Consider the following 24,262-nt stretch of genomic DNA (forward strand, 5'->3'; position numbering starts at 1 on the left):
ATACATAGGTGGCGCTTTAGAGCACATTTTGGCACTTTAGGGGACGTCATGGCCCGACGTACATGGCGGCGCGAGGGCCTGTTCATCGCTGCTTGCAGCTTTAATTATTTTTAGTTGTAGCTTCATATGATTAGTGTTTTACTTTGTGATAATTGTGCTGATTATACTTGTGCATTATTGTTCCAGTTAACCAGTTGACAAAATCTACTAATACAACTTTAATCAAAACATAAAACAAAACATATTTGGCACGCACAAATGTAATACAATTACGGAAAACAACCAAATGCAGGAGGGCTGCATGTTACACAGCAAAAACCTAAATGAGTTAAAACACCAAAAAAACAAAAACTAATTTTGCAACTTCTGGGTGATTTAGACACATAAAGACACATAAAGATGTGTCTTTATCTGTCAAGTGATATTGACAAGTGATTGTCCAAGAGCAAAGGTCTGCAAAATCAGTGGTTGTCCACTTTGTGAACATGCCATAAAATGAAGCAAACTTTTAAAAATGTCCACTTTGAAGTCCAGATAATGCGAATCAATACTTTCTGTTGGATTGATTGTTTTTTGACCTGAATCCTCTCAATTTTTAAAGTGAAATTGTTTCAACACAATAACAATGCAGTTAATATTGTAAAATGAACCAAACAATATGGAACAGAAGGTTGTGTTGTTCACTTAAGAGTAAGAAACGCGGAAAAGGCAACATTTGTCTTAAAGAGCTAAAGGAGAATGTATTGCAAAAAGAACTGATACAAAACATCCACATATCTCAAACTGAGCCTCACATGAGGGGGAACTATCTATGTTTAAAATATATTCTTTACAAATGTGCATTCATGAAGTAAACCAGCTGAACTGAATATCACGTCTAAGCGTTTTTTAAAATAATATAGGGGACAATTAACACTTCTGTGTTGCACAGCAGGTTGATTTTATATCCATTTTCCTTATTGGCTAAGTATCCTCAGCTAATGCAAAGCTATTGGAGGAAGTGTCTGAATGTGTGTGTGTGTGTGTGTGTGTGTGTGTGTGTGTGTGTGTGTGTGTGTGTGTGTGTGTGTGTGTGTGTGTGTGTGTCAGCATATCCAGGAGGAGGGGTGGGGGGATGGGTCAAGGCTATAAAATGTGGGCAAATCCCAATGAGTATGTGTGACAGAAAGACACACACACAGAAAGGAAGAGAGAAGAAGTGAGAAGACAGGAAGAAAATAGCCAAAAAGAGACTTGTTTGTGGACTATGGGAGACACCTCATAAATTCTTCAGGGCAGTCTGGACTTGAACCTCACTTTTGCTAAATTAAAAAAATAAAGTCAAGAAAAACAAAGGGGGCAAAGGAGAGAGGAGCTGAAACAACAAGGTGAAGAAATGAAGGACCTGGTGCAGTCAGTAGATGTGGGGGTCTCTCAGTGGAAAGGAGTTCACGTAACTCGATCCAAAGTTTGGATAAAGAATGAACTTGTTCGTGTTGGACTTGCTGAATTTCTTTGCACATATGTCATGATGGTAAGAAAGATTTAATTACAAAACATGTCTAAAGAGATTCATTAATTTTAAGCTGATATCTAACCCTGCTATATCATTCTGTTGACAAGTTCACTTTTTCTGTTTTGGCATACTTATCTGTAGGAACCATATGCCATTAATTATTAATGTCATGCTCTTGACCCTGATAACATGCCTGTGCTTCCAAACACGCACACACACAAGCACGTTTTACAGTCACATGGCAGGGGTCATGGGAGGGTATTGGAGGGTTCAAGTGGGCGAACCAGGAAATCTACCCGAGGAATGGCCAGGCAGTGGGCCACATGGAGAGGGTTACAGAAGTCACATGTTCTCAGTCAGCTGTAAATCCTATACTTAGAACCCTGGAGGAAATACACACACACACACATATGTCAGATCATGGTCACTTTTGAGGGCATTACATAGACTTAGATTCATTTCATGGAGACTTACCCTAACCATAACTCTAACCCTTACCCTAACCTAACTCTAACCTTAATCACTGACCCAGAAATCAGATTTTTCCCAATTGGGGACACGGCTTTTGTCCCCAATTGGACAAGCTTTCCATAATTAACTGGTCTTTAGTCTGAAGATTTTCCCCAAAAGTAGCCTATGACAGACCACACACACACACAGAGTAAATACATGCTGAACAATGCACACACATAAGCATATGGGCACACACACACAGGCATTTAACATATTGTAATAATAATGTACAGAACTAGAGGTACTGCTGTTTTTGTACTTGGGAATCACTGTCACTCTTAACCTAAATATGCAAGACTTTTGTAGGAGGAACCTTCCTGTTTCCTGCAATTTCTCAGTGTCAGCTTTTTTTTCACAGTACCACAGCCTTTTTTGGGTTAGTCACTGAGTTCAGAGTTAAATGAAAATGAGAAAATTATGCTTCATCCCAGTTTATTTTACAGTTATAGACACAGTGCCATAGTCTGAATTTTCAAAATACAACTCTAACGGTTCACTGGATTAGTTAGCACCCAAAAACATAAAGCATTATGTTTTTGTCTTGATGCTTTTGTGTTTTGCCTGACATTTTGTTTTTATACCTTGGTCCTAAGGAAACTATTATTTCAGTTTTTATTGTTGGAATGGCAAACAGTCTAAACTTTAAGTTGAACTTGGTTGTCTGACTGACACACTGACATACTTGAATATAAGATTTACCACAAATCATTAAACGTTTTACCTGTCCATTACTCATTTGCTAGTTTACGTATCCCATCTGTTGGAAAATTAGACAGTCTACAAGGTTTCCACTGTAATTTGCTTGTCTTTAATCATCTGTGACCTTGCTTGTGAATGATTGGATGTCTCTTTGTGTCCAGGTGTTTGGTCTGGGGTCTTCAGCCCAGGTACTAACAGGACAGGGAGCGTATGGACAGTACCTCAGCATCAACCTGGGTTTTGGACTGGGTGTCGCTATGGGGGTTCATGTTGGAGGGAAGGTGTCAGGTATGAGAACTGACCCTTACAAACCCTACCATCAAGAATCCTCAAATGTCATTACAATTATTGTGTTGCTTACATATTTCTCATGCTTTCTTAATCTATCAGGAGCTCATATGAATGCAGCAGTGTCATTCACAATGTGTGTATTTGGCCGCCTTGCGTGGAAGATGCTGCCCCTGTATGTTTTTGCACAGCTATTTGGGTCCTATCTGGCAGCAGGGACAATTTATGGTGTCTACTACGGTGAGGGCACACTAGGCACTGACTTCCTACATTGTGATAATTTCCCATTTAGAATACTGTACATTTACTTATTCTTGACCCTAATATCACAGATAAAACTTTATTTGCAGTCATACATCTACAATTATCATTCTTGTCAAAATTGTTTCCATTTGCAGAAGCCATATATGACTATTGTGGAGGAAATCTCACTGTAAATGGTGTACGGGCCACAGCTGGTATCTTTGCCACCTATCCAGCACCATATCTCTCCTTGCTGGGTGGATTCATGGACCAGGTAGACATGAACCAAATCACTATCATCTAAAACATTCTGTACTAACCCTTTGCTTTGTTGTATTGTTTTACATACAGCTATCTTGACATTTTGTTGTGATGTCTGTGCTGTGTGTGTGTGTGTTTGTGTGCGTGCCAGGTGTTTGGCACAGCTATGCTGCTGCTGTGTCTGATGGCTCTGTCCGACCAGAAGAATAAACCGGCCGCAGCAGGCAGCGAGCCTGTCGCAACGGGTCTCCTGGTGCTGCTCATTGGCATTTCTCTGGGCAGCAACAGCGGCTACGCTATCAACCCAACCAGAGACATCGCACCTAGAGTCTTCACTGCCATTGCAGGCTGGGGGGCTGACGTGTTCAGGTACAGAGTGATTTACTGGTAGTTGGGGGAGGGTTTGCTAGTTCTTGACATTGCATGTCACTTTAACTAGGGGTCAGCAGTAAGGTCAAAGCACCTCTGTAAATCATTATCATCTGTGCAGTTTTCCCACAAACATTAAGAGTATAGCAAAGGAAAAAAAATGCTTTATCTAAATACACACACAAAATATATTCTTTTCTTTACGTCTTTTTGTGGTTCTCTTTCTTTATCTGTGCAGGTCTGGAAATGGGTGGTGGTGGGTGCCTCTAGTTGCCCCTCCTATTGGAGGTGTACTGGGTGCTGGGCTGTACAAGGCCTTGGTGGAACTGCACCACCCTCCCCTCCCTGAACAGGTTGGGGGACTGATGGAGGAGTTGAAAGAGGAGACCATCCCTCTGGAAAAACAGAAAAACATCTGTGCTGATGTGTGTGTGTGAGAGCCCCAACTCTTTGTATAGCTTGTAAAGCTTTATTGATATTTGTATGCAGTTGAAACATTCCATGATGATGAAGGATTAAAAAAAAATAGAGCAACAAACAAATTTCTTAGATGGGGGATGGCAGGACCTTCATAAAAAGAGAGCATGATTCAAATAAGGTTTTGGATATACCAAGCAATTTTAAAATGAGTCTGTTTTACATCATTAATCTTAGTTGCTCAACTAGAATTAATCTAATTGAGAGCGACTGCAATACAAAAAAATATACACATAAAACATACACTATTTGACATCTATGGCACATTTTGAGCAAAAGGTTGAAAACTAAACTAGAGCTGTTTTTATGCATGGAAGACAAAGAAAATGCACACACTGGCTTAAACTGTTTTATGTTTTTATCATCGAGGCAATAGCAGCTGATATAACCTTGGAAGACACCATATAGCAAGTATCACTCATTGTAACAATCAATGAGGGACCACTTACATGAGCTTAGAAAGTACAGTGTAGATTGAAAAAAATAAACAGCCCCTATACATTGCACTTAAATATCTTTTCTAAAATAAAATATAAACAGTAGGAGTTGGCTTCTCACAGCTGGTAGGTGCAGCAGCACAACCAAAGATAATATACATGCTCATCTCTCATACACTATAGCACACAGCAGCCTCGAGCCAAAAAAGCATATAATGTATGTGTCTTGATGTTGAAGCTCTAAAATACTTAAACCAACAGCTCAGCCTAGATGTCTTTTCAAGTCTGCTCAGCCACATGCTTCTGGCATCAAGAGTTCAAACATATTAAATCTTGTATCTATTAATGTGGAATCATCAGGGCAGATGTAATTATAGAAAGGCTCAGCAGGCCTAAACTGTATTTTTTTTGTTTACATGGAAGCACAGTATCAGTGAGGCACTGCAGTGACACATTGGCCAGTGAGTAACTTAGATTACTGAAGCCTCGCTTGATGGTATATTAAAGTCTTTGATAATGTAACATGAAGTAGGGTTTTTTTTTTTTTTTTGGGTACAGATTTGCATACACTTGATACACTGAAGTGATGTAATGTTTAATACCGAAGCTCCGTCACATCTGTCCAGTACATATTTCTACTGAAGCTCTGTATCTTGTCTCATAATAACAGTAATTTTTGGTGAATCATGATCAATTTCATCCTGTAAATTAATGTGATCATTTAATTTCATGTTTCACATGGTAAATACCAGTATCCATTCGTATAAGCACTTTTACTGTCGAACTGAAACCTACTCAGTATTATTTTCCTGTTTCCTTCAATTTTATAGTCACATAAACATAAAGAGATGTGTTATTTACCCATTCTCAAACCTCTCTTATAATTTCATATATTATAAATATTAATGTTGTATAATACATTCAAAAATGAAATATTTACAACAGCAAGCCAGTGATACAACTACAGTAAACTTATGTAGTGCCAAAAGAGTCCTTACTGGTTACAGCAGTGGTTCAATTTGCTATAATGTGGTCAGTATTTTTTGTGCTATGGCAGCAGCCAGTGATCCTTTATTGGCTGCTTTAAGTTATGTTTACCAGTAGGTGTCAGTAGTGAACACTGTTAAATGAGGCTGCCAGTAAGGAATCTTTTGGTGGTTTAATTGGCCAGACAGCCCCAGTGCTTCAGAAAGCCTCATTTTGACTGCTCTTTTGTAAGCCATGTTGGTCATATAGACAGTAAAGCTGGTTGAAATGTCTTCCTCGGATAGGAACCTTCTCACCGCTTTGTCCCGCTATGTCTTCCTGTGCTGCCTTGGCTCTTGGCAGTGTTCCCTGAGTTGCACTGTGCTGACTGCTTCTTCTTGGGGGCGGGTACCTTGACTTTGCCTTTAAAGGCCCTGGTAGGATCCAGCTTGTTGAGATGGGAATCTCCAGCAGGATCAGCCAGGCTGAGCTCACTCCTGTAGGTCAGCGGTTGGTACAGCGATGCCCACTGCTGTAGAGGGAACAGGTGGTAGATAGTTTACAACACAGTTTATAGTTATTCTATAATGTTCATTGGAAACTGGGTGTAACAGTGAGAACACTACAGAGAAATTGCAAAAGTCCCACCACTTGCTTTACTAAATATTCCAGCGATGTATTTTATATTCTCAGGAACTTTGGCATTCAATGGATAGAAGTAAAAAAACTTAAGATGGTGAGTCTAAAGGACTAGTCTGCAATTGTCATGTTTTTGATGTTAAGGTAAAACACTTTTATGCATTGTTTCATCATATTTTGAGTGTTGTTTCATCTTGTTTAAGTTTAAATCAGCCAATGTTGTAATATATTGTGAAAGGAACAGAATGAATAAAATGTATTTTATATACCTGCAATTACCTCAAGTGTTTTTATTAAGTATAATAGATGCCATTTAAACCACAAAACATGTGGTCTTTGAAAGAGTGATTAGACACTCAGCCATTGACTACCTTGGCCTGGGGGCTGGGGCCATATGGAGTAAAGGAATACTGCCACTCAGGCAGACCCAGGTGGGTGATCATCAGTCGGTAGTAGGAGGTGAAGGTTGCTGTCAGAAAGTGCCAGCACAGTGAGCGGTCAAGGAACCAGATTTCACTCTGCTGGGCTACCACACCTGGAAAATACAAAGTATAAAAATACAAAAATTTAAATTATAAAATAAATGCAAAACAAAACGATTTCAACATAGACAATATATTCATGTATTAATAACGTTTTTAGTTTAACATTGAAAAACATTGCTGATAAGAGGAATACAAAGAAAATAAACAAAACACCTGGGGTGCACTTTTTGTAGACCAGGCACACCTTGCCATTCCCACCACAAGAATCCAATTCGAAGATGCGGCTCCGGGAATCAAAATGGGGTACGGCGGGAGCATGCTCTGACCCTGGCAGATCCACATTAATGAATGTTGAATAAATATTTACTTTCCAATCAACATTTCATTCATTAGCCTGCTCTCTGCACAACTGAGCACATGTAAACAGACTTGATCAAACTTGACACACTGTAATTGTTGAGTTAGGCCCACATAAGGATCTGACAGATGAGTTTTACCACATTCTGCGCTGTTCTCCTCCCAGTCCAGGTCAGCCAGTGAAGGGGCATTGGGTAGAGAGAAAAGTGATACTGGTTGGAGCAGTGGACACAGCCTGGCCACACTGTTAATCATCATGCATCCTAAGGGAACACACTCATCTGTAACAGAAACACACACAGAAACACCCACACAGTTATGATTGTGCCATGCCATTTGCATTGGCAATGCATCATGTAACTGTAATAGAAGCCTTTAATTTGAATAAACAAAGAGTTTTGTGATATGACATTCTTCTTATTATTTTAATGCTTTATTGAACAATAGATTTATAAAACAGCAAGGCAAGTGGTATTAAAAACCTGGGCATGTGTCTGAGTAAGAGAAAACAAACAAACAAATACATTTAAAATGTGTAAATTGTAAATAATACAACGTAAATGAGACAATAAATAATGTTGAAAAGATAAATTAACGTGAATCAGTTTGAATTAAAGGTTAGTATATTCAGGGTTTATTCGTTTGTAAAATTGTGCACATTTTAGCACTTTTTTGGTGCAGATTTTAAATTCATAAACTTCAGGGATTTACAATACAGATATTATACATTTACAATGAATGGTGATATGATATTATGGAGGTCACCTACCGTCTAATTTAACGCTCCAGGTTAGTGTGAACCCGTCAGTAGTCAGATAGAAATCTCGCAGGTCCTCTGGCAAAATACAAGTGTTTTTCTGGGGAGAAATACAGCTGCTTTATTACACATGTGATAACAGTGCACAGACCAAAATTGGACTTTTCTGTAAGGTGTATTTTTTTCACCTGCTCCCATGACAGCAGGCTCCTCTTCTCTGCAGGCTCCCTCTCTGCGAAACGCACGTCGACCACACCAGGCATGTTCTCTGACACAACAGGGACAAATTAAGGACATTTATTTAACGCTTAGTGCGGTTTCCATTATTAACACATCAGACTGTTTTGCTAGCTAACCTGCACGTTATCATTATTGCTAGTTTCAGAGCAAAGACAATAACACACACCAAGTATTCGAGTAATGCCAAGCGTCAGTCTCTCAGCGACACCTTTAAACGCTAAGTTCTCTTTTGTCTCTTCCATTTAGAAAATTGCAATCGTCAGTTCATATACTACACCCTGCAAACATCCTTCCTTCTCCAGCCCGGTATCGTTAACCTCTTTCCAAACGGTTCTGCAGGCAACACACCAATAGAAAGCCGTCTTTCTACAAAAAAGCCAATCGGCTCTTCAGTTGTAACAGAAAGGCGGGACTACTCGTCCTTAGCAACGCTTTGCTCCCAGCTGGGAGGGGTGGCGGTTGTTTCAACATGGCGGCAGCGGCAGCAAGAAGTGGAAATTCGGGGATATTTTGGATGAACGGCGGTATGCTTACTTTTATTAAACTACGTTGGCTTCATTGTTCAGTATCCATGTGTATATATGACATAGGGAGATGCAAAACATTTCGAAAGAGTATCATAGATGTTACTTCTGTGTCAGTGATGAAAAGTTTTTAGTTCTGGGGAAGTGAGACAGCTAATCAGTTAACGTTAGCTAAGTTAACTACGTGTAAGTTACATTAACGTCAATTTAACGCTAACGCTGCCTGTTTTAAATTACGTTAACGTTACCTATTTTTTATCGAAACTTAGTGCAACTATTAATGTTGGCTGTAATTATATATTTTGTTAGTCTGTTTATTCTTTTTTACTAATGTCAATGAGTTCATAACCAAAAGGTCATCTACAGTAATAGATAGCTAGCTTTTTGTTTTATGTGCTACATGATTGTAACTGTTTTCTCAGAAATGTCAAGCGGACGAATTATTTATTTGACAGTAAGCATTAGCATCACCAGCTTTCCATCCTTATGACTGAAAGTGCTTGTCTTCCTTTGTACTGTTCACACAGTGTCCGATGAGGAACAGCCCTTGGTGTTTGTTCCTGGTGAGTCTCAGTGACATTGTGTGAACTATTTTAGTCACAGTCTCAGATTATTTGAGGTAATTTATATCCTCACTGCATCCTCTTCTTCTCTCTGTTTCTCACAAACTGTCCCAGGAGTTGATGGAGTGATGAAATGTCAAACCCCTTTCACTTTGGGACCAGGCAGCGCCAGTACCACAAGTAAAAAAAGCACCAAGATGCGAGACAGGCACAGCTCTGACTGCAAGAATGAGGCTACACTAAAGAAAGTTGGCAAGAAACAGGGCCACTTACAAAACGATCGCTCAGGGGCTTATATTAAGGAAAAAGTGTCAGTCCATCCCAGTGCTGCTGTAGCCACAGAGCACACCCTTTCCCAGGCCTCTGGTACTTTTCTTCCCCTGTCACAGGTAAACCGGAAGATGTTATATTTGAAAGAAGGCATATGTATAACCTGAATACTAGTGGTGTATTGAGACTGTCAAGTTTTCAATATCAGTCCCTGTTTATAATTCGTAATACCTGCTAACCATTCTTTGCACAGGTTATTTCTGAAACCAGCAGAGCCCAGAGCCAGGTCTGTTTGAAAGACCTCTGTCCTGAAGATAAGCGCCGCATTGCAAACCTCATCGAGGAACTAGCCAGGTAACCACCTTTATATAACACTTTGAGAATGTTAATGTTAATATGCATTTACAGTATCACAATGGAATCATTTAAAGCAACACTGGATTGAACTGTGTAATTTTGTACTCCTGTATCTTGGAATACATAATGTGGACTAGCTACCCTTTAAGACTGTAATTTCCTTTTCTCTAGAGTGAGCGAGGAGAAAGAAGAGTCAGTGCAGCGCCTGAAAGATGAACAGGAACATTTTGAATGCAAGATTCAACAGCTGGAGCAACAGAACCTGCTTATAGCACAGGAAAGAGAAAGTATCCTTTAAAAATAACCAAACACAGTAGCGAGTGAGACTCTTTTTAGAGTAGTGGGTGAAGTGATTTGTTGTATATTTCATATTGTTTTTTGACAAGATAATAGTGCATTAAATGGGGTATTGCAAATGATAATAAGGGTTAAAATAATGAATTGTCTGAGTGCTCCTCACTGAAGTTGGACATGTTTAATGGTGTAAAATGTGCTTCACTGTGTCATGATTGCTGTTTGGAGCACTGTAGTGTCTTTACACATTAAGGAGATTGCAAAATCTTGCACTATTATTATGAGGAAACCAGGGGTCAAGGTATGATGGTTCTATCAATTTGGAAAATCTATTGCTATGATGTTTCTATGTTGTATACTAAAGTTGCACGATATGATGCACTTAGCACCCTATTTTGAAATAGGAATGATGGTGCTACAGTACAGTAGTAGTATGGTGGTGCACTGCCATTATTCCATGCCTTAAAGGGGAACTCCATTGATTTTTACACATCAAAGTCTGTTTACAGGTCATGAGCAGTACTACTGCATATGTGAAAAAAGTTGCAGAAAGCCTTTTGTGGCTACAGAGGGATCTGCACAAAGTCTAATAAATTGCTTTAAGTGATGTCACTTGAGGAAGTGTCAGTTGGAGGTGAAGACTAGAAGTTTGAAAGTGAAAAGATTTAGGGGTGTGGAGTTCGAAAGAAGTGAGGCTACCAGAGCTCTGTAGCCTGTTCTGTGTTGCTAGTGGCTCGAGGCTATATTAGCCCATACTGGCATGGTACTAACACACCGAAATCTCTGACTGAACTGTCTGTGGTCAAGTTTGGTAATGTAGGCGCCAGGTTTTGACAAAGAAGAAGAATACTTGGAATAAAAAATATAGAAAAAATAAGATCTCTCTCTCTGGTTCTGCTGCAGCAATTTGGATCGAAAACTGCCCATCGTGAGTCCCACAATGTTATACGACGGAAATGCTAAATAGTTGAAGTACTTAAAAAAAGTACTCAAAATAAATCCCTAGAGGAAACATATTGTCCAATCAGACAAAATTTCACAATGTGGTACAAAAAGATATAATACTGAACATAGCCCAAGTGATTTCACTGCTTAGCACAATGTCAGCCTAAAAGGAGGGGCTTATTACTAAAACTATCCACTATAATAATTGGTTGGAATAGAAACCTGTTCCCGGCACTCTGTGGCACATGGTTGCCTGTCCCTGTAAGATGCTCCTGAAGTGCTATTTAAATGATATATTGCAGACAGCGTTGTATGTGGTATTCTATAGGAAAGTCTGCAGGGGGCAGTGTTGCCTTAGGTAAGGTCAGGTAGTCGGTCTATGTGTAAGACTCTTCAATTTGATACAAAAAGCAGAGAAATGGAGCAGATTCATTTATATTTTTTGATGCCTGCTGCAGTTGTCTTTTGCAAGTGCTTGTAGCTTATCCACTGTTGTGTACAGAATCAATTTCATGGTTGGAGCCATGGCCAGAACCATCTAAATCATTTTATCATACAAAGATGAATTTTGATATTTACAGAGAAGACTACATTGTTTTCTTTCACCATATTTTTGTAGCCCTCCCTAAATGACAAACTGTAGACTACTGTATAACATTAGACTCTCTTTCATTTCCTCCTCTCAAAACGAGATGAGGTGGGCAACCAGCTCATTCATGATTGTCTAGTATGAGGTTAGTGCCAGAGTTGTAACGATAGTATGGTTTTTTTCTCCACCCTACAACGCACCTACTGTCTTAATCTATCTACTGTTCTTAACAATTCCACTCAGGTCAAACCAGAGCATAGCCAGCAGTCAATTTAGGTTAAAAACACTGCGAAATATGAAGAGTAATTGACCCGGCTGGTAAATTGCGCGATTGGCAACGGCGGCGGGGAAAATTAGGAAAGCACAACTCAATTAAAGGCACTTTGGCTTGGAGACTTGGCATTTACACCAAACTTCTAAACTCCATTAAAAAGGTATTTGAGAGGAAAAAGTGTTCGGATCCAAGCACCTCAGGGGGGGATAACGTAGTCTTTTAAAGTGCGTGCAAGAGTCATGAAGGCTCTTCTCAGGCATAAGGTTCCAGCACTTCTCTGAAAGGTTAAGGAGACACCAAAGGCAAACACACTGAATGAGAGTCTTGTCAAGTCTAATTCCATTAGGCCTCAGCTTATCTTATCTAACCAAGATTCAGGGTTGTCAGTGGTATAAAGAATGTAGGGCTATACCTTAGCCCCAAGCCACCTAGGATGAGAGGGGAAAAGTATCCTTGATATTTTGGGTGTTCGGCTGACATTTGGAACTGACTGGCACGCAGGATCGAATTTGTGTTTCAGAAAGGAAGGATGCCTTTTGTACTTCAAGGCATGTTGGCATGGGCAGAAGTCAAGGTGGCGTTACTAACAGGGTGCACCGTTCTACTCACTGTATCCAGAATAAGGCACAGCAGGTGTTGCAGCTAATGCCATTTATTGAGTTGAAACAATTGGAGGGAATCCTGAGGCCATGGAGAGAGGGGAATAACAGCCCTGTTAGGATATGTCATTGAAAAAATGCTTCATGTTGTGCTAGAAGATTGCCAGAGCTAAATCCATTTTTATCCTCCCACGTTTGGATGGATGACATTTACAATGTGGAAATCTGGTTGTATCAAGTGTGCTTTTTGTGATAAGCATACATCAGAAGCTGGCTTTTGGAGAATCCTAAAATCATTGTTTTTATGGTGGATTAAGCCCCTAATATTCCTTGATGTCAACTTTGTGGTGATTGTCATGTTCTGGTCCAGGTGTTACCTGGGTTGAAGCCAGGTGCTGTTTATTAAGAGTGTAAAAGCAAATGAAAATCTAAAATCTAGTATCTACTACTACTACTACTACTACTACCTACTGACTATCATCTACACAGATAAGAAATAAAGTAAATGCTGTGGTTTTGACTGGCTCGATTTTTGTAGAGCCCTCTATTCTGTAGAGCTAAATTGGAGGAGAGTGTGTATTTATGAAGAAGTTGTTGAAAATATATAAACACTGAACTGCTGGAGGCTAATGTTTGGCCATGAAAATAAAAGTCATTCATTGAACTGGTGCGTTGGTCTAAGGTTTATATTATTATCGACTGACTCAGTTTTTCTGCTTAATTGAATGTAATAAAATTGAACCAATTGTGGGCTTAATGTGGAATAATAATGCACTGAATCTTTGTTAAAATGATCAAAACTGAATCGAGTTGTTGTTAGATTACATTGGTACACCTTTACCATGTATGGTATAGAGTGTTTTTGGCTTTGTGCGTTGTCGGGCTTGTGCATTGACATATTCCATAGACAGATATACAGATGTGAAGTCTAATCGTTCAGCAAGTAGAAACTTGGTTTGTGCCTAATGGAACTGAAGTTTAATTTAATTGTGATAATAAAAATGAAAATGGTTGTGGTAAGAAAGGTATTTTGTTTGTTAGCAGACGTGTGGAGTTATTTATTGATTTATTGTATGACTTGCACACGTCTTCTCTTCAGACTCAGTAGTATTGAAGCAGTTATGTAACCTGTCTTCTTCTATTAATTCCCCGTCATTGCTTCCTTACACACACATTCATACACATCAGTCTCCGCCCACGTCTCTCTCTCACATTCCTGCTCAGGCTCAATCTGTTTGGCACAGTGTGCTAAAGCAGGCTTTAAAATATTCCCCCCTCCTGTGCAAATTTGTTCCACCTTGAAGTGGATTTCATTATTTCATTTGAGCCTCAGCCTGACAGGGAAGTGAATCATTTTGACAGACCCTGTCTGAAGCCTCTTCAACCCAAGCCCTTGATTCTGAGTATTTTTGGAGCAGGGGGGAGGAGTAAGTCATTGTTGGCACTTTGCAGGTCTGATGTAAACTAGGGGCTTGCTGAGTACTTGGCCCCTATTGGCTGTTGTCCAAGGCTGTGGAGGAAGCATGTTTAGTGTAGCATCAGGCAGAGAGGTGGAATCTTATCAGTGTTGCTCCACTCGGTTCAGATTACCTTGCACTTGCCGTCCAGGGACTGCATCAGCCTGTCAACACATTAACACACGTTACCTTCATTTTCGGCACTGGGGCACTATGGTGCTGCTTGCCTGTTGGTACTACAGCACAGCTAGACTCCATGATGTGTGTATTTTTGTTTGTGTCTCACCCCCCACCATACCCGATTTGTATTGGCTCTTTGTATCCAGTGTACTGCACTGTATATTTGTGTCTATCGGGAAACATTTGTTTTAGGCATGAGAAATCATGTGGAAATGGTGTTTTATGCGAATGTGGTGAAATATGCGCAGCATGCATTTTTCAACTCAACACACAACTCTCTATCTTGAACTGAGGTAAGGTGTAGCTGTATAAGCATATTCAGTATCTCCCCTTCAAGACCCTTATTCATGCTGCATAAATAGACCTCCCAGCACAGGTTTACATGATGTGATGTCCTTGTGATGTCCTTAAGCTTTCCATATAGAGCTACTCCCATGGACATTATCAGTGCAGCGGTAGAGGAGCCTTAGTTAGATGGAGGGTTCAATCAAAGTGTTTCCTCACATTTTCCCAATGTTTATGGAAGCTGCTGCATTGCATTTGTCTGGTGTCTGGTCCTCAATTCAAAGTCATCCCCGCTCTCTTCTCTTTCCCTCTGTTTCATTTCCACAGCCTGATTGAAGTCTTCTAACAGCCAAAGTGTTTTCTTATGGAGTGTTCCGCCAACTATCCCTTCAATAAGACTCTACTTTGAACTTTGATTTTCTCTTAAAATGGGGGCCTTTTTTTTTTCAAACTGATGCTGAGAAACTCATCAGCTGTGGTAGCAGGGCCACCATCATAAAAAGATATGGCCTGGAGGAACACACTTTATGGTCAGCCTGGGTGGGAGTGTGTGTACTACTTGCTTTATTTGTAGTGTTTGTGTGTGTGGGCTGTTTACAGTGCAGGTGGGGAATTTGTGCTCTCATGTCTCACTGTGTTTGTGTGTGTGTGTGTGTACTAGAAAGCCAGAGTCAGACTGAGGTTGATTATTGAATGTGTGCAAGTGTGTCTGTGTGTGTAGTCTCTCCACTCTCATGCTCATTATCTTTGTATGTGCTGGTGTGGTGTGGTGCTGCCACTGTCATTAGTGGGCTCCTGAGGCGCAGCAGTAGTTCCGCTCCAGATTAGTTTTCTTGTGTCTGCCAGCTCTCTGTCTGGCAGATAGCCTGGCACGGCACTGCCCAGCTCAGCTCAACACAGCTTGGCCCGACCCAGATGATGAAAACTCAGTGCCGCAACAACTTTGATTTTGCTGGCCTCTTTTTCCTTCTTTTTTTAAACTTTCCAGCCCTCTCTACTTCCCCGGCCCAATGTCTAATTGATTGAAGAAACAAGGATTTAATTCAGATTGTCAGTCTAAATCTAGCATCTATCTTTTTTTCACTGAAGTTACATAAGAAAACCTTTTTCCTTACCAAAATGGCTGATCTGAGCAATAGAGCCTCTCTTTCAATTTTAATGAGTTCTGACTTTCTGTAAGAATTTCTTTAACATTTTATTAAGAATGTTTAAGCGTGCATCTGTTTGAGCCACACACTGTCATGTGACCCTAAGTCTACCTTTTCTCAGCTGAATCCAGGTGTGGATTTAAATGTTCCCGACTAGAGGTTGTATTTAGTTTTGTTGTTGTATAACTTTGTTAATTACTTAACCTTTGGTACTCCAGGCCTGCAGCAGCAGTACAGAGAATGCCAGGAGCTGCTTGGGCTTTACCAACAATACCTTTCTCAGCAACAGGCCAAGCTCAACCAGTCCATTTCTCAGCTAAGCCAGGCATCAGCCCACAGCAAGGTAAGGAATGGGATAGATTGTACATTTATGTGTTCTTTGCAAGTACATCATGCTGTATAACATGATGTCCGTGCTCCCATGTGAGCCATATTCAGAGAATAATTCACCAGGCACTCAGGCACAAAAACATCCAGTGAAACCACATGCAACAGCACATTGTCCCATGGCCAAGCGCCATCATAATACATAACAAATCATTATAGAAGTCCACTTCTGTCACTGGTTCGATACGAGTACAACAAAGTGAAAACTCTCTCAAGGTGACACTTCAGAAGCGGAGACGCCTCTCTGGCTTCAGCCTCTATAGATAGAATAGATGACTTGGCCAACCTCATTGTCCCGCGCTGGCTCTGAATAATGTGTGTTTGCCTGCTCTCTGACCCTCAGCAAATTAGTCACAGTCTCTTCCCCAGTCAACTATAAGATGGGCTTTCCTCCTTATGTTTATCTCATAATGTTCTTGACCTTGGCTTACCTGCCATTTATGCTCAGTTGAAAATTGTCCTCTTAATCTTGCGACCACTGTCCAGTTTACAGTTTAGAAGGATGATTTACATTTGTGCTGCTATTAAGCTCTGCCCTATCCCAACACCATGTCTATACAAGGGCGCGTAGTGAAAACAGCAACTCAGCAGACTAGCAGCTTCAGTCTTCCATGAGTGTCTAAACAGGATACGTTTAGGTACAGTACCACTGTGTACATCACTGAAGTTAGGTGCGTAAAATGGAAGAAGCCTAAAAAGACGTTTCAGATCATGGTAACCCACATAAAGCGCAAGTGAAATGTGAGCTTTTATGGAAAAGCTCTTGCAAGCACCTGGGGAAAGCTTTTATTATACGTAGCGACATGAGGAAATGAAGTTGGTGAGTGGCAACTAATTCTGTATTGGCACATTTCAGTTAGTTGTCCAGCTCTACATTAGGCTTTTAAGGAGCAGCCTAATGTTTTTGGCAGAAATACTCCATCAATTTTTCAGAGGCTTCCTAAAGTGGCCAAAATGCATTCATTGTCCTTTTTGTTCTCTGTCCAGGTGCTCGGTAGTGAGGAAGCCCCCAGCAGAACTACTAGCGGAGCTAATGGTCCACTCTTTGATGGCTCATACCTCAGCCTTGGTACTACTCGGGCACGACAGCCTCAAGTGCACAGGAGTGGTGGTGGAAGAAGAGAGGCTGTACAAACTGTTTCCTCTCTTTCCTGTGATAGTGAGTTCAGTCCAGCTGACAGGCCAATCAATCAGCATAGGATTCAGAAAAGGGAGTGCAGGGAGTCACACTCAGAGTCCCGCCACAGATGTGAGCACTATCAAAGCAGTTGCCAAGACAGCGGCTACGGAATACAGAAACGGAGAAGTGATAATGAACATACTCTAGAGAATGGCCACCAGGACAACTTTAACCAACATGAGTGTGAAAGGTACTGTAGTGCTCTAAGCAGTATACACTTATCGCTTTCCTTCAATCAAATTTAGCGCTTTTTTTCAACACACAAACAGGGTGACAGGATATTAAGCAAATTAAAGGTGTGTTTACACGCAGGCTCCAGAATGGGAATGCCATGGACTCAAAGACTAAGGAAGCCCTGACCAGCCCTCTGCTGGGTCAAGAGGACTGGGAGGAGAAGAGGCACCAGCTGCTGCTGCAGAAGATGCAGTTGGAGATGGAGAGAGAGAGGCTGCAGGCACGGCTGGCTGAGCAAGAGGAGAGGCTCAACAGACAGAATCAGCAGCTACACCAGTCGCTTCTCGACTACAAAAGGTTGAATACAGAAGCCAGAAAAAAAAAGGCCCGTATCTGGTGACATTTGCTTAATGTCGAGGCGGTATAATTTAATAGTTACGTCTTGTTAGTTAATAGATAGGTAGTCTTTTCATCTTTTTCTTTGTCTCTTTTGTTCTTGTTAGATTTCAAGAAGCCACTCAATCTGAGCTCAGCAGCTCAAACACTAAGAATGGAGATCCAGAGGGTCTCGCCCAGCAAGATTTATCCTCCAGGTAAACCTAATTGTCCGATTGACAGGAAGACAGACACTCTGACAAACTTCAACTGCTTTAGTCACCTACACACAAACTCTTCCTCACACACACACACACACACACACACACACACACACACACACACTTCAAAGTCAAATACACATACACAGCTGTATACACGTAGGTACGTACTCAAGTTACACACACAAAAGCCAACTTGGTGTATTATGTCTGTTGTTTGCAGTGTGCGTGAAAATGCAGAGGTACCTCCTGCACAACAGAGCTTGCATGAAAAATGTTCGCAAACTGTGCCTGCTCCTCGGGACGATATCATTCACACTTGTGGTGAGTTGTAAGCTTGTATTTTCTGGTAGTCGGATATCTGTCTGTGCTTACTTGTCTCCACGAAGAGGAACATCTCCGCTCAAAACAAATCTCCTTCTTAAGACTCGAGCCTGTCAAGAGTTTGCTTTTCCTCAAACAGTATTTATTTCAGTACCTTCATATGCATGTAAAACTTTGAAATATATCTTGAAGGGGATTTTTAAAACTGTCTTGCGTGCATTGTTGCTCTTGCTTCTAATGTAACACTCATCTCTTGCATTTCTCAACAGAGGCCTTAGAGCGGTCCAGACGGGACAAGGCCACATCTCCTGCAAGATCCTCTGCAAGTGTGAGGAAGCCCACCTCGGTGTCTGTGACTCATAAGAATCCCGAGGCCAGGTAACACTTTTACTGGACATCAAAGAAGTATTTAAAGGGCGGGTCCATTGTTTTTTGTTTTCTTTTTAGCTTTTTATATCATTCTGTAGCTTCCCTATAGTGTTTCATATGTATTCAAATCTGAAAATTCGAATTTTGGTCGAAGTTTGTATGTTTTAGTGTCAAAAGGCCATTTTCTCAATCCCTTTTAAAAACTTTTCCCCCCGTGACCTGACGTAAGTTTCTGCATGATGACGTTGCTACATATAAACCGATATAAACCCCCCAGCCCGCCTAGCCAGTAGCCATAGAGACAGACTGAGCACTTGCTGTTGCTGCTGTCTCAGCACTCTAACCCACGTCACTGTTTTTTGCTAACGGCTGAGTTTCCATTTTTTTCTGTTACCCGGAAAAAAACACAGATGGAGTCGTCCTTTAATAAACATTTAGCATTTACTCTACTAGTTTTTTAGCATAGTGAAGAATTACAAGACTATTTATTATAACCTTTATGTTAATAGCTTTATAGAAATTCTGGTGAACATGACCCTGGATAAGCAGTAAATTATAGCAAGCATTGAAACTAGCTGATCTAAGAACATCCTGTGGGCTTAAATTCAACAGAACAAAAGTGCCAGTCAAAAAAAAAAGATTATTCTTAGAACCACGATGAAAAGCAGCACAGGTAACTCCTGATTATTTCCAGGCTGTTTGGCCGCAGTGTTTTATTTGTTCTCTTTGACCTTTTATAATTAAGATAATTTATGTTTTTCCCAAGTTATGAAAAAACATTAACAATATTGCAACAGATAAATATTAGTGCATGTGAAGCTTTTATCTGTGTTTGCAGATACTGCAGTTTTGGAGGCTAAATGATGACTTTTCTTAGTCTAGCTAACTTTTCGAGCTGTGAGAAGCTAAATGAAGCTTTTTACTGGGCTAGCTAGCTCTGTGGCCAGCCTGTCAGGAGACATGCTGCGTTCCATTAGTCGGCCTAGCAGGGACCCTGCAGCAGGTGTAATTGAACAGACTTCTGGATGCACACACTGCCCTCCCTCCTCTCACCGCCACAGTAATGAGACAGAGAAAGCAAGAGTGAGGGAGAGATGTTAAAAGTGTGTTTGAGGGTGAGTGAGGAGTGAGAGCATTGGATAAAGTGAGAAATGGGAAGTGAGGAAAGTTAGAGCAGGTTGAGATGGATAGAAATGGAAATGACGAGAAAGGTGTAAGAAGGGAGAGAGATTTTCAAAACGGGAATGAATCACTGATTGGAAGCATCAGACTTTCCAAAAAAGAGAAAGAAATTCATTACCTTTTTTCTTACACCCTTCACACAGAATGGTAATTAACCTGACTGTGTGTGAGTGTATGTATGTATATGCATTTTCTTGCCGCTATGTGAGGACTTCTAAGTTGCTGTGGCATTGTAAATACAAAATATATCAGATGTTAAGAATTAATTTGTAACACAGTTACTGAAAACATCTATTTGTTTTCTAAAGTAGATGCTATTTTTTCTTCCATAATGTCTGAATTTCTCTACTGTTTTATGACAGCGGTGGCTGTTAAGAGTCAATAGCTGATAGGAGTTGGAAAGCTAATTGTTTAAAACAGGTGAAAGTTTACAACTTCCAATGAGTAACTTTTAAACAAAGCAGTGCATGGTCCAAGTTGATCTGTGAGCTCCAGCAGATGCCCATTAATTCCAGCAGGGGACCCAGGGTATCAGATCTTATTACCATCCATTTACACCTCCAAAGCCTATTAAAATTGTTGGACTCTTAGCTACTGACAGTGTTTTTTTTACTACCAGTAATGAGGAGGTCTGCCTCTCGGATGTCTTTTGTGGTTTTCTTGCAACATGTTTTTTCATGTGCATCTCTTCAGATAGTTGTAATCCTTTGGTAATCCACTGATTTGGATTAGACATATGTGTTTTTCTTTGCTGGTCCAAAATGTAGAAATACTACATAAATTGCAGTAAGTGAGATGAAGGCAAAACAGTATGTTGTGGTTCCCAGCTCATGTTTTAGTCAGTTTAGCTGGATGGTTATATAGATACTTTTCTGATCCCAATGGAAATTCAAGTGTCAAAGAGTTTAATTTAGTGAAATTTAATTGAGAGAAAGAAAACTGCCTTCAGTCTGTAACAACAATGCTAAAACAACACTGTGGTAGTGTGGTAAGCCAGATGAAATGAAGCAGCTTACTTTGGTCCATCCTACTGTAAGATTTAGTATGTTACCTGAACCCTTTCCTTTCACTTGGCAACAACATGCCCCTAGTGACTGTCTAATCTTAACCAGTTCAATCTTGATGTGCAAATTGCCAAACGAAGCCGGGGTTAACAATAAGTGACCTCCTTAATCCTTTCATGAATCCTGTGCTAGTTAGTAATGAGACAGTTCCAGCGCACCCCGCCCATCTCATCTCCATCCTTCCTGCCATTGCCCGCCTGCTATTGATTGGCTGGGAAATTGACATGCGGGATATACGCAGTGGCCATTATAGGTTTTTTATCTTACTGTTTGGACTGCAAATGAAAAGGAGCGCCGGGGCGAGACGGCTATCTTTAATGAAGGAGAGGAGCCAAATAAGCAGTGAAAAGTTACGAGTGGGAAGAAGGTGGCGGGGAGCGTATGCAGAGGAGTTTTGTGGAATTTTTTATCTGGCCTTACAGAGCTTGGAGAGAGCAACAAAGTATTGGTGTATTGGGAGAATGAAGCCTAACAATTTTTATTATACTCAAAGGATACAGTTCTGTGTGTGTTAGAAGATAAGAACGTATTTCAAAGCAGAAGAGTGCAGTTTGTTTCGACTGCTTATGATTGGACCTTATTTTATGTTTTTTTTTCTACTATGACAGAAACATATGTTCCTGCAACTGTTGTCTATGTCGGTTCTGTATGCATGTAGCAGTAAAATAGATTTGCCAGGAGTCCCTTGGGGGATATTAATATCGAGCAGCAATTCAGAACTTTACCTCACACAAACTGCAGCCAAGAAATGAAGTTCTTTGTTGTACTGTATAGCCCTCTGAAAATCTATTGGCATCCTCTCTAGCCTTTGTGCAATCTCTGTGCCACCCCCTCTGCTACCACCCCCCACCTCCCCCACCCCCCTCCATCCCCCTTCCTGCCCAAACTGTACCCCTACCCCCCACACTCCCCTTGTTATAGATTGTGACCGCCGGTAAGTGATGCATTATTCATTACCAACATGTCGTTTGTTGATGGATGGCTGTTTGAGAGCCCTGTCCGTTAAATAAATCAACAAATAAAAATGCAAATTCTCACATTTCGAGAGAAGGAACCCAGCCAAAGTCCCTCCCCCACATTCCCTCCCTGCCTTCCTCTCCATCCACAAAGCCGCACTCGCTTCCAGTCTCTCGCACAAGCAGACACACACACACACACACTCTCACTCTCTCTCTTTTTTTTCCTCTCTCTTTCTCTTTCTCCTTTGCTGTTGACAGGCAGGAGACCAAATGAGGAAGACAGATTTACTTACTTGAGCTTCACTCTCTTCTTTTTTTTTTCATCAGTTATCATCCCTCAGCCGACTTAACCCTCATTCGCTTTCTCTCCCTCATGCTAAAACATACGCATACATTAGTTGCCAAAGGAAAATATAGCCTTTTAAAGCTTTCCAGCTACTGATATGTGCTGCCTCAAGCTAGTCAGAAAACATGACATATCAAGGTCTATAGTTACGTGTGAAGGAACACAAATGCGCCGTGATTGGATGTTCCACCAGTGTGTCTGTCTGCTGACCACCCACATGCATATCAACAAGTACACGCCAAAGATTGCCCATACCTGGGAGAGCTGCGCGCCGAGCTGCACGATGCAAATCGATGCAGCTTTAAACGAGCAGAGAATTATGTTAGCAACATCAGTGGAGCGTGCTTTAAAGAATTCATGTTTTGTATCTGGAATGGCCGTCGTTCGACTGTGTATACACTGAATAATTTATCAAGCCAGCCAGACTGAGGGATTGAATCTCTATTAGCTTAATCTCCCCCGTTTTGGTTTATTTATTTCACTGCACATTCCCTCATTTCTATTCCAGGGGAGAAAGCACGGGGTCCTCTCCCTCTTTTTTTCTCTTGCACCTGCAAGAAACTGTTTTTCTGCCGGGACGCCCCAGTGGTTTTGACTTGTTAAAGCTGCTTGTTAGGGTTCAGTAGGTACTTCAGCAAGAAAGATTTTGTTAACACTTCGAAGAGAGATTTGCTTTTATATTGTCGGTGTTAACAAGTGAAAGGTGAATGACAAATATTTTAGTAGAAGCGTTGAGCCCCAAGTATACTTTAGCCTTGTGCATGTCTGGTGTTGGTCCCCTTGCTTGCACCCTCTCTGCTTAACTTTGAGGGCACGTAGCTGACTGTCTTTGTGTGCATGTCTCTGTTACAATCAAACAGCGCATGGATGCTCATTTAAAACGCTGTCCATCCACAGGGCTCTGCTGGGTTCTGTATTATAAATGTAGCCTGTGCCCATTCAACCTTTGAAACTTTGAAACAAGCTGAGGTCACTTGAAAAAAAGAGACTGAATTGAATTAAACAACAAAAAAACTCCCAAAGTTTTACTTATTTATTTTTTTTCAGGTTGGACTTTTCTGTGGTGGAGTTATTGGATATCTTTAGTCCTGTCTCTGCATCTGAGCAATGCAAACCATCCACTCGAAGGCCCAAAACATCACAACATAGATTGGCCCTCACTACCCCCAAACCAGACTGCAGAACTCTGCTTACCCCTGCCGGGCCTTATCCTCAATGTACTCAGCAGGACCTGGAAGAAAGCCAAATACTGGAGGATATTTTCTTCATTTGCTGACAAAGAAGAAAATTAATAGCAAAGAAAAGAAAACAACAGTCATCCAGTCACTTGATATTCACCGTTTTGCTCTTAACTTTGTCACTGTCTTACATTTAATCTACTGTTGAGTTGCTAAATCAGAATGATCATGATGTTTTGTAATCTTGTTATAGTGTTTTTAATACAAATAAACGATTATTCAGAATTGGTTATGCTCCTGGTTTGTAATTTATGTTGCCTCTGTAGGAAAACTGTTTGACACTGAGATACATTGATTATCTCTGAGGACTGTGGCAGTGTCCTTTTTTAAATGATGAAAAGTCTGGATTACCACTAGTATGTAGTCAGTGGTGAAAGAGAAGAGAGAGAGGGAACATTCAGAACATTTTTAGTGGTTGCGTCACAACAAGAGATGTGGGAATACTAGTATTGACAAGTTATCAGTAATTATGACACGACACAGGACACTTTATTCTAGACTGTGCTTTATTATTGGGCTAAGCTGAGACGCATCATTCATTTAAAATTACAAAAAAAAGAGTCCAGGGGACCAGAGAATGGTGCAGTCTGGAGAGTTGGGGGCGGGAGCCTAAAGCGCACTGCCCAATCAGAAGCTTAGCTCATCAGGAACCTGGCAAAGCTTAATAATGCAACATTCATTTCCCCACCCTCTGTATGTGCTGAAATTGGGAAATAGATTTCCAGAATACTT

At 40.7% G+C, this 24,262-nt stretch overlaps 3 protein-coding genes across 3 annotated transcripts; 2 read left to right on the forward strand and 1 right to left on the reverse strand.

Moving 5' to 3' along the window:
- The first annotated feature begins 212 nt into the window (after window positions 1-212).
- aqp7 (aquaporin 7) lies at window positions 213-5,345 on the forward strand. Its single transcript, XM_042407309.1, has 6 exons — window positions 213-1,513; window positions 2,869-2,995; window positions 3,098-3,235; window positions 3,394-3,512; window positions 3,651-3,868; window positions 4,107-5,345. The coding sequence occupies exons 1-6, from the start codon at window positions 1,376-1,378 to the stop codon at window positions 4,303-4,305; spliced, it is 939 nt and encodes a 312-aa protein (XP_042263243.1). The 5' UTR covers window positions 213-1,375; the 3' UTR covers window positions 4,306-5,345.
- Window positions 4,686-8,556, reverse strand: tpgs2 (tubulin polyglutamylase complex subunit 2). The gene is made up of 7 exons (XM_042407310.1): window positions 8,393-8,556; window positions 8,175-8,254; window positions 7,999-8,086; window positions 7,370-7,510; window positions 7,086-7,199; window positions 6,759-6,922; window positions 4,686-6,280 (listed from the first exon to the last, which is right to left on the reverse strand). Exons 1-7 carry the CDS (start codon window positions 8,466-8,468, stop codon window positions 6,062-6,064), a joined length of 882 nt encoding a protein of 293 aa, XP_042263244.1. The 5' UTR covers window positions 8,469-8,556; the 3' UTR covers window positions 4,686-6,061.
- An 80-nt stretch (window positions 8,557-8,636) lies between these two features.
- On the forward strand, window positions 8,637-23,755 carry kiaa1328 (KIAA1328 ortholog). The gene is made up of 12 exons (XM_042407308.1): window positions 8,637-8,750; window positions 9,278-9,313; window positions 9,428-9,702; window positions 9,837-9,937; window positions 10,112-10,227; window positions 15,930-16,054; window positions 17,086-17,468; window positions 17,591-17,809; window positions 17,956-18,045; window positions 18,272-18,372; window positions 18,642-18,750; window positions 23,340-23,755. The coding sequence occupies exons 1-12, from the start codon at window positions 8,696-8,698 to the stop codon at window positions 23,566-23,568; spliced, it is 1,839 nt and encodes a 612-aa protein (XP_042263242.1). The 5' UTR covers window positions 8,637-8,695; the 3' UTR covers window positions 23,569-23,755.
- Window positions 23,756-24,262: the final 507 nt, after the last annotated feature.

This window comes from Thunnus maccoyii, chromosome 3 (assembly GCF_910596095.1).
Source record: "Thunnus maccoyii chromosome 3, fThuMac1.1, whole genome shotgun sequence".
In the NCBI taxonomy this organism is placed as follows: Eukaryota; Metazoa; Chordata; class Actinopteri; order Scombriformes; family Scombridae; genus Thunnus; species Thunnus maccoyii.

Bases quoted from the DNA above. Each gene is read 5' to 3' on its own strand.
- kiaa1328 (XM_042407308.1), top strand. From the start codon at position 8,696: ATGGCGGCAGCGGCAGCAAGAAGTGGAAATTCGGGGATATTTTGGATG. The intron at 9,314-9,427 runs GTGAGTCTCAGT...AAACTGTCCCAG, and splicing joins GCCCTTGGTGTTTGTTCCTG to GAGTTGATGGAGTGATGAAA. The intron at 18,751-23,339 runs GTAACACTTTTA...ATTTTTTTTCAG, and splicing joins CATAAGAATCCCGAGGCCAG to GTTGGACTTTTCTGTGGTGG.
- tpgs2 (XM_042407310.1), bottom strand. From the start codon at position 8,468: ATGGAAGAGACAAAAGAGAACTTAGCGTTTAAAGGTGTCGCTGAGAGA. The intron at 8,087-8,174 runs GTGAAAAAAATA...ATTTCTCCCCAG, and splicing joins GCCTGCTGTCATGGGAGCAG to AAAAACACTTGTATTTTGCC. The intron at 7,511-7,998 runs GTAGGTGACCTC...TTTCTGTTACAG, and splicing joins CTGGAGCGTTAAATTAGACG to ATGAGTGTGTTCCCTTAGGA.
- aqp7 (XM_042407309.1), top strand. From the start codon at position 1,376: ATGAAGGACCTGGTGCAGTCAGTAGATGTGGGGGTCTCTCAGTGGAAA. The intron at 3,236-3,393 runs GTGAGGGCACAC...TTCCATTTGCAG, and splicing joins AATTTATGGTGTCTACTACG to AAGCCATATATGACTATTGT. The intron at 3,513-3,650 runs GTAGACATGAAC...TGTGCGTGCCAG, and splicing joins TGGGTGGATTCATGGACCAG to GTGTTTGGCACAGCTATGCT.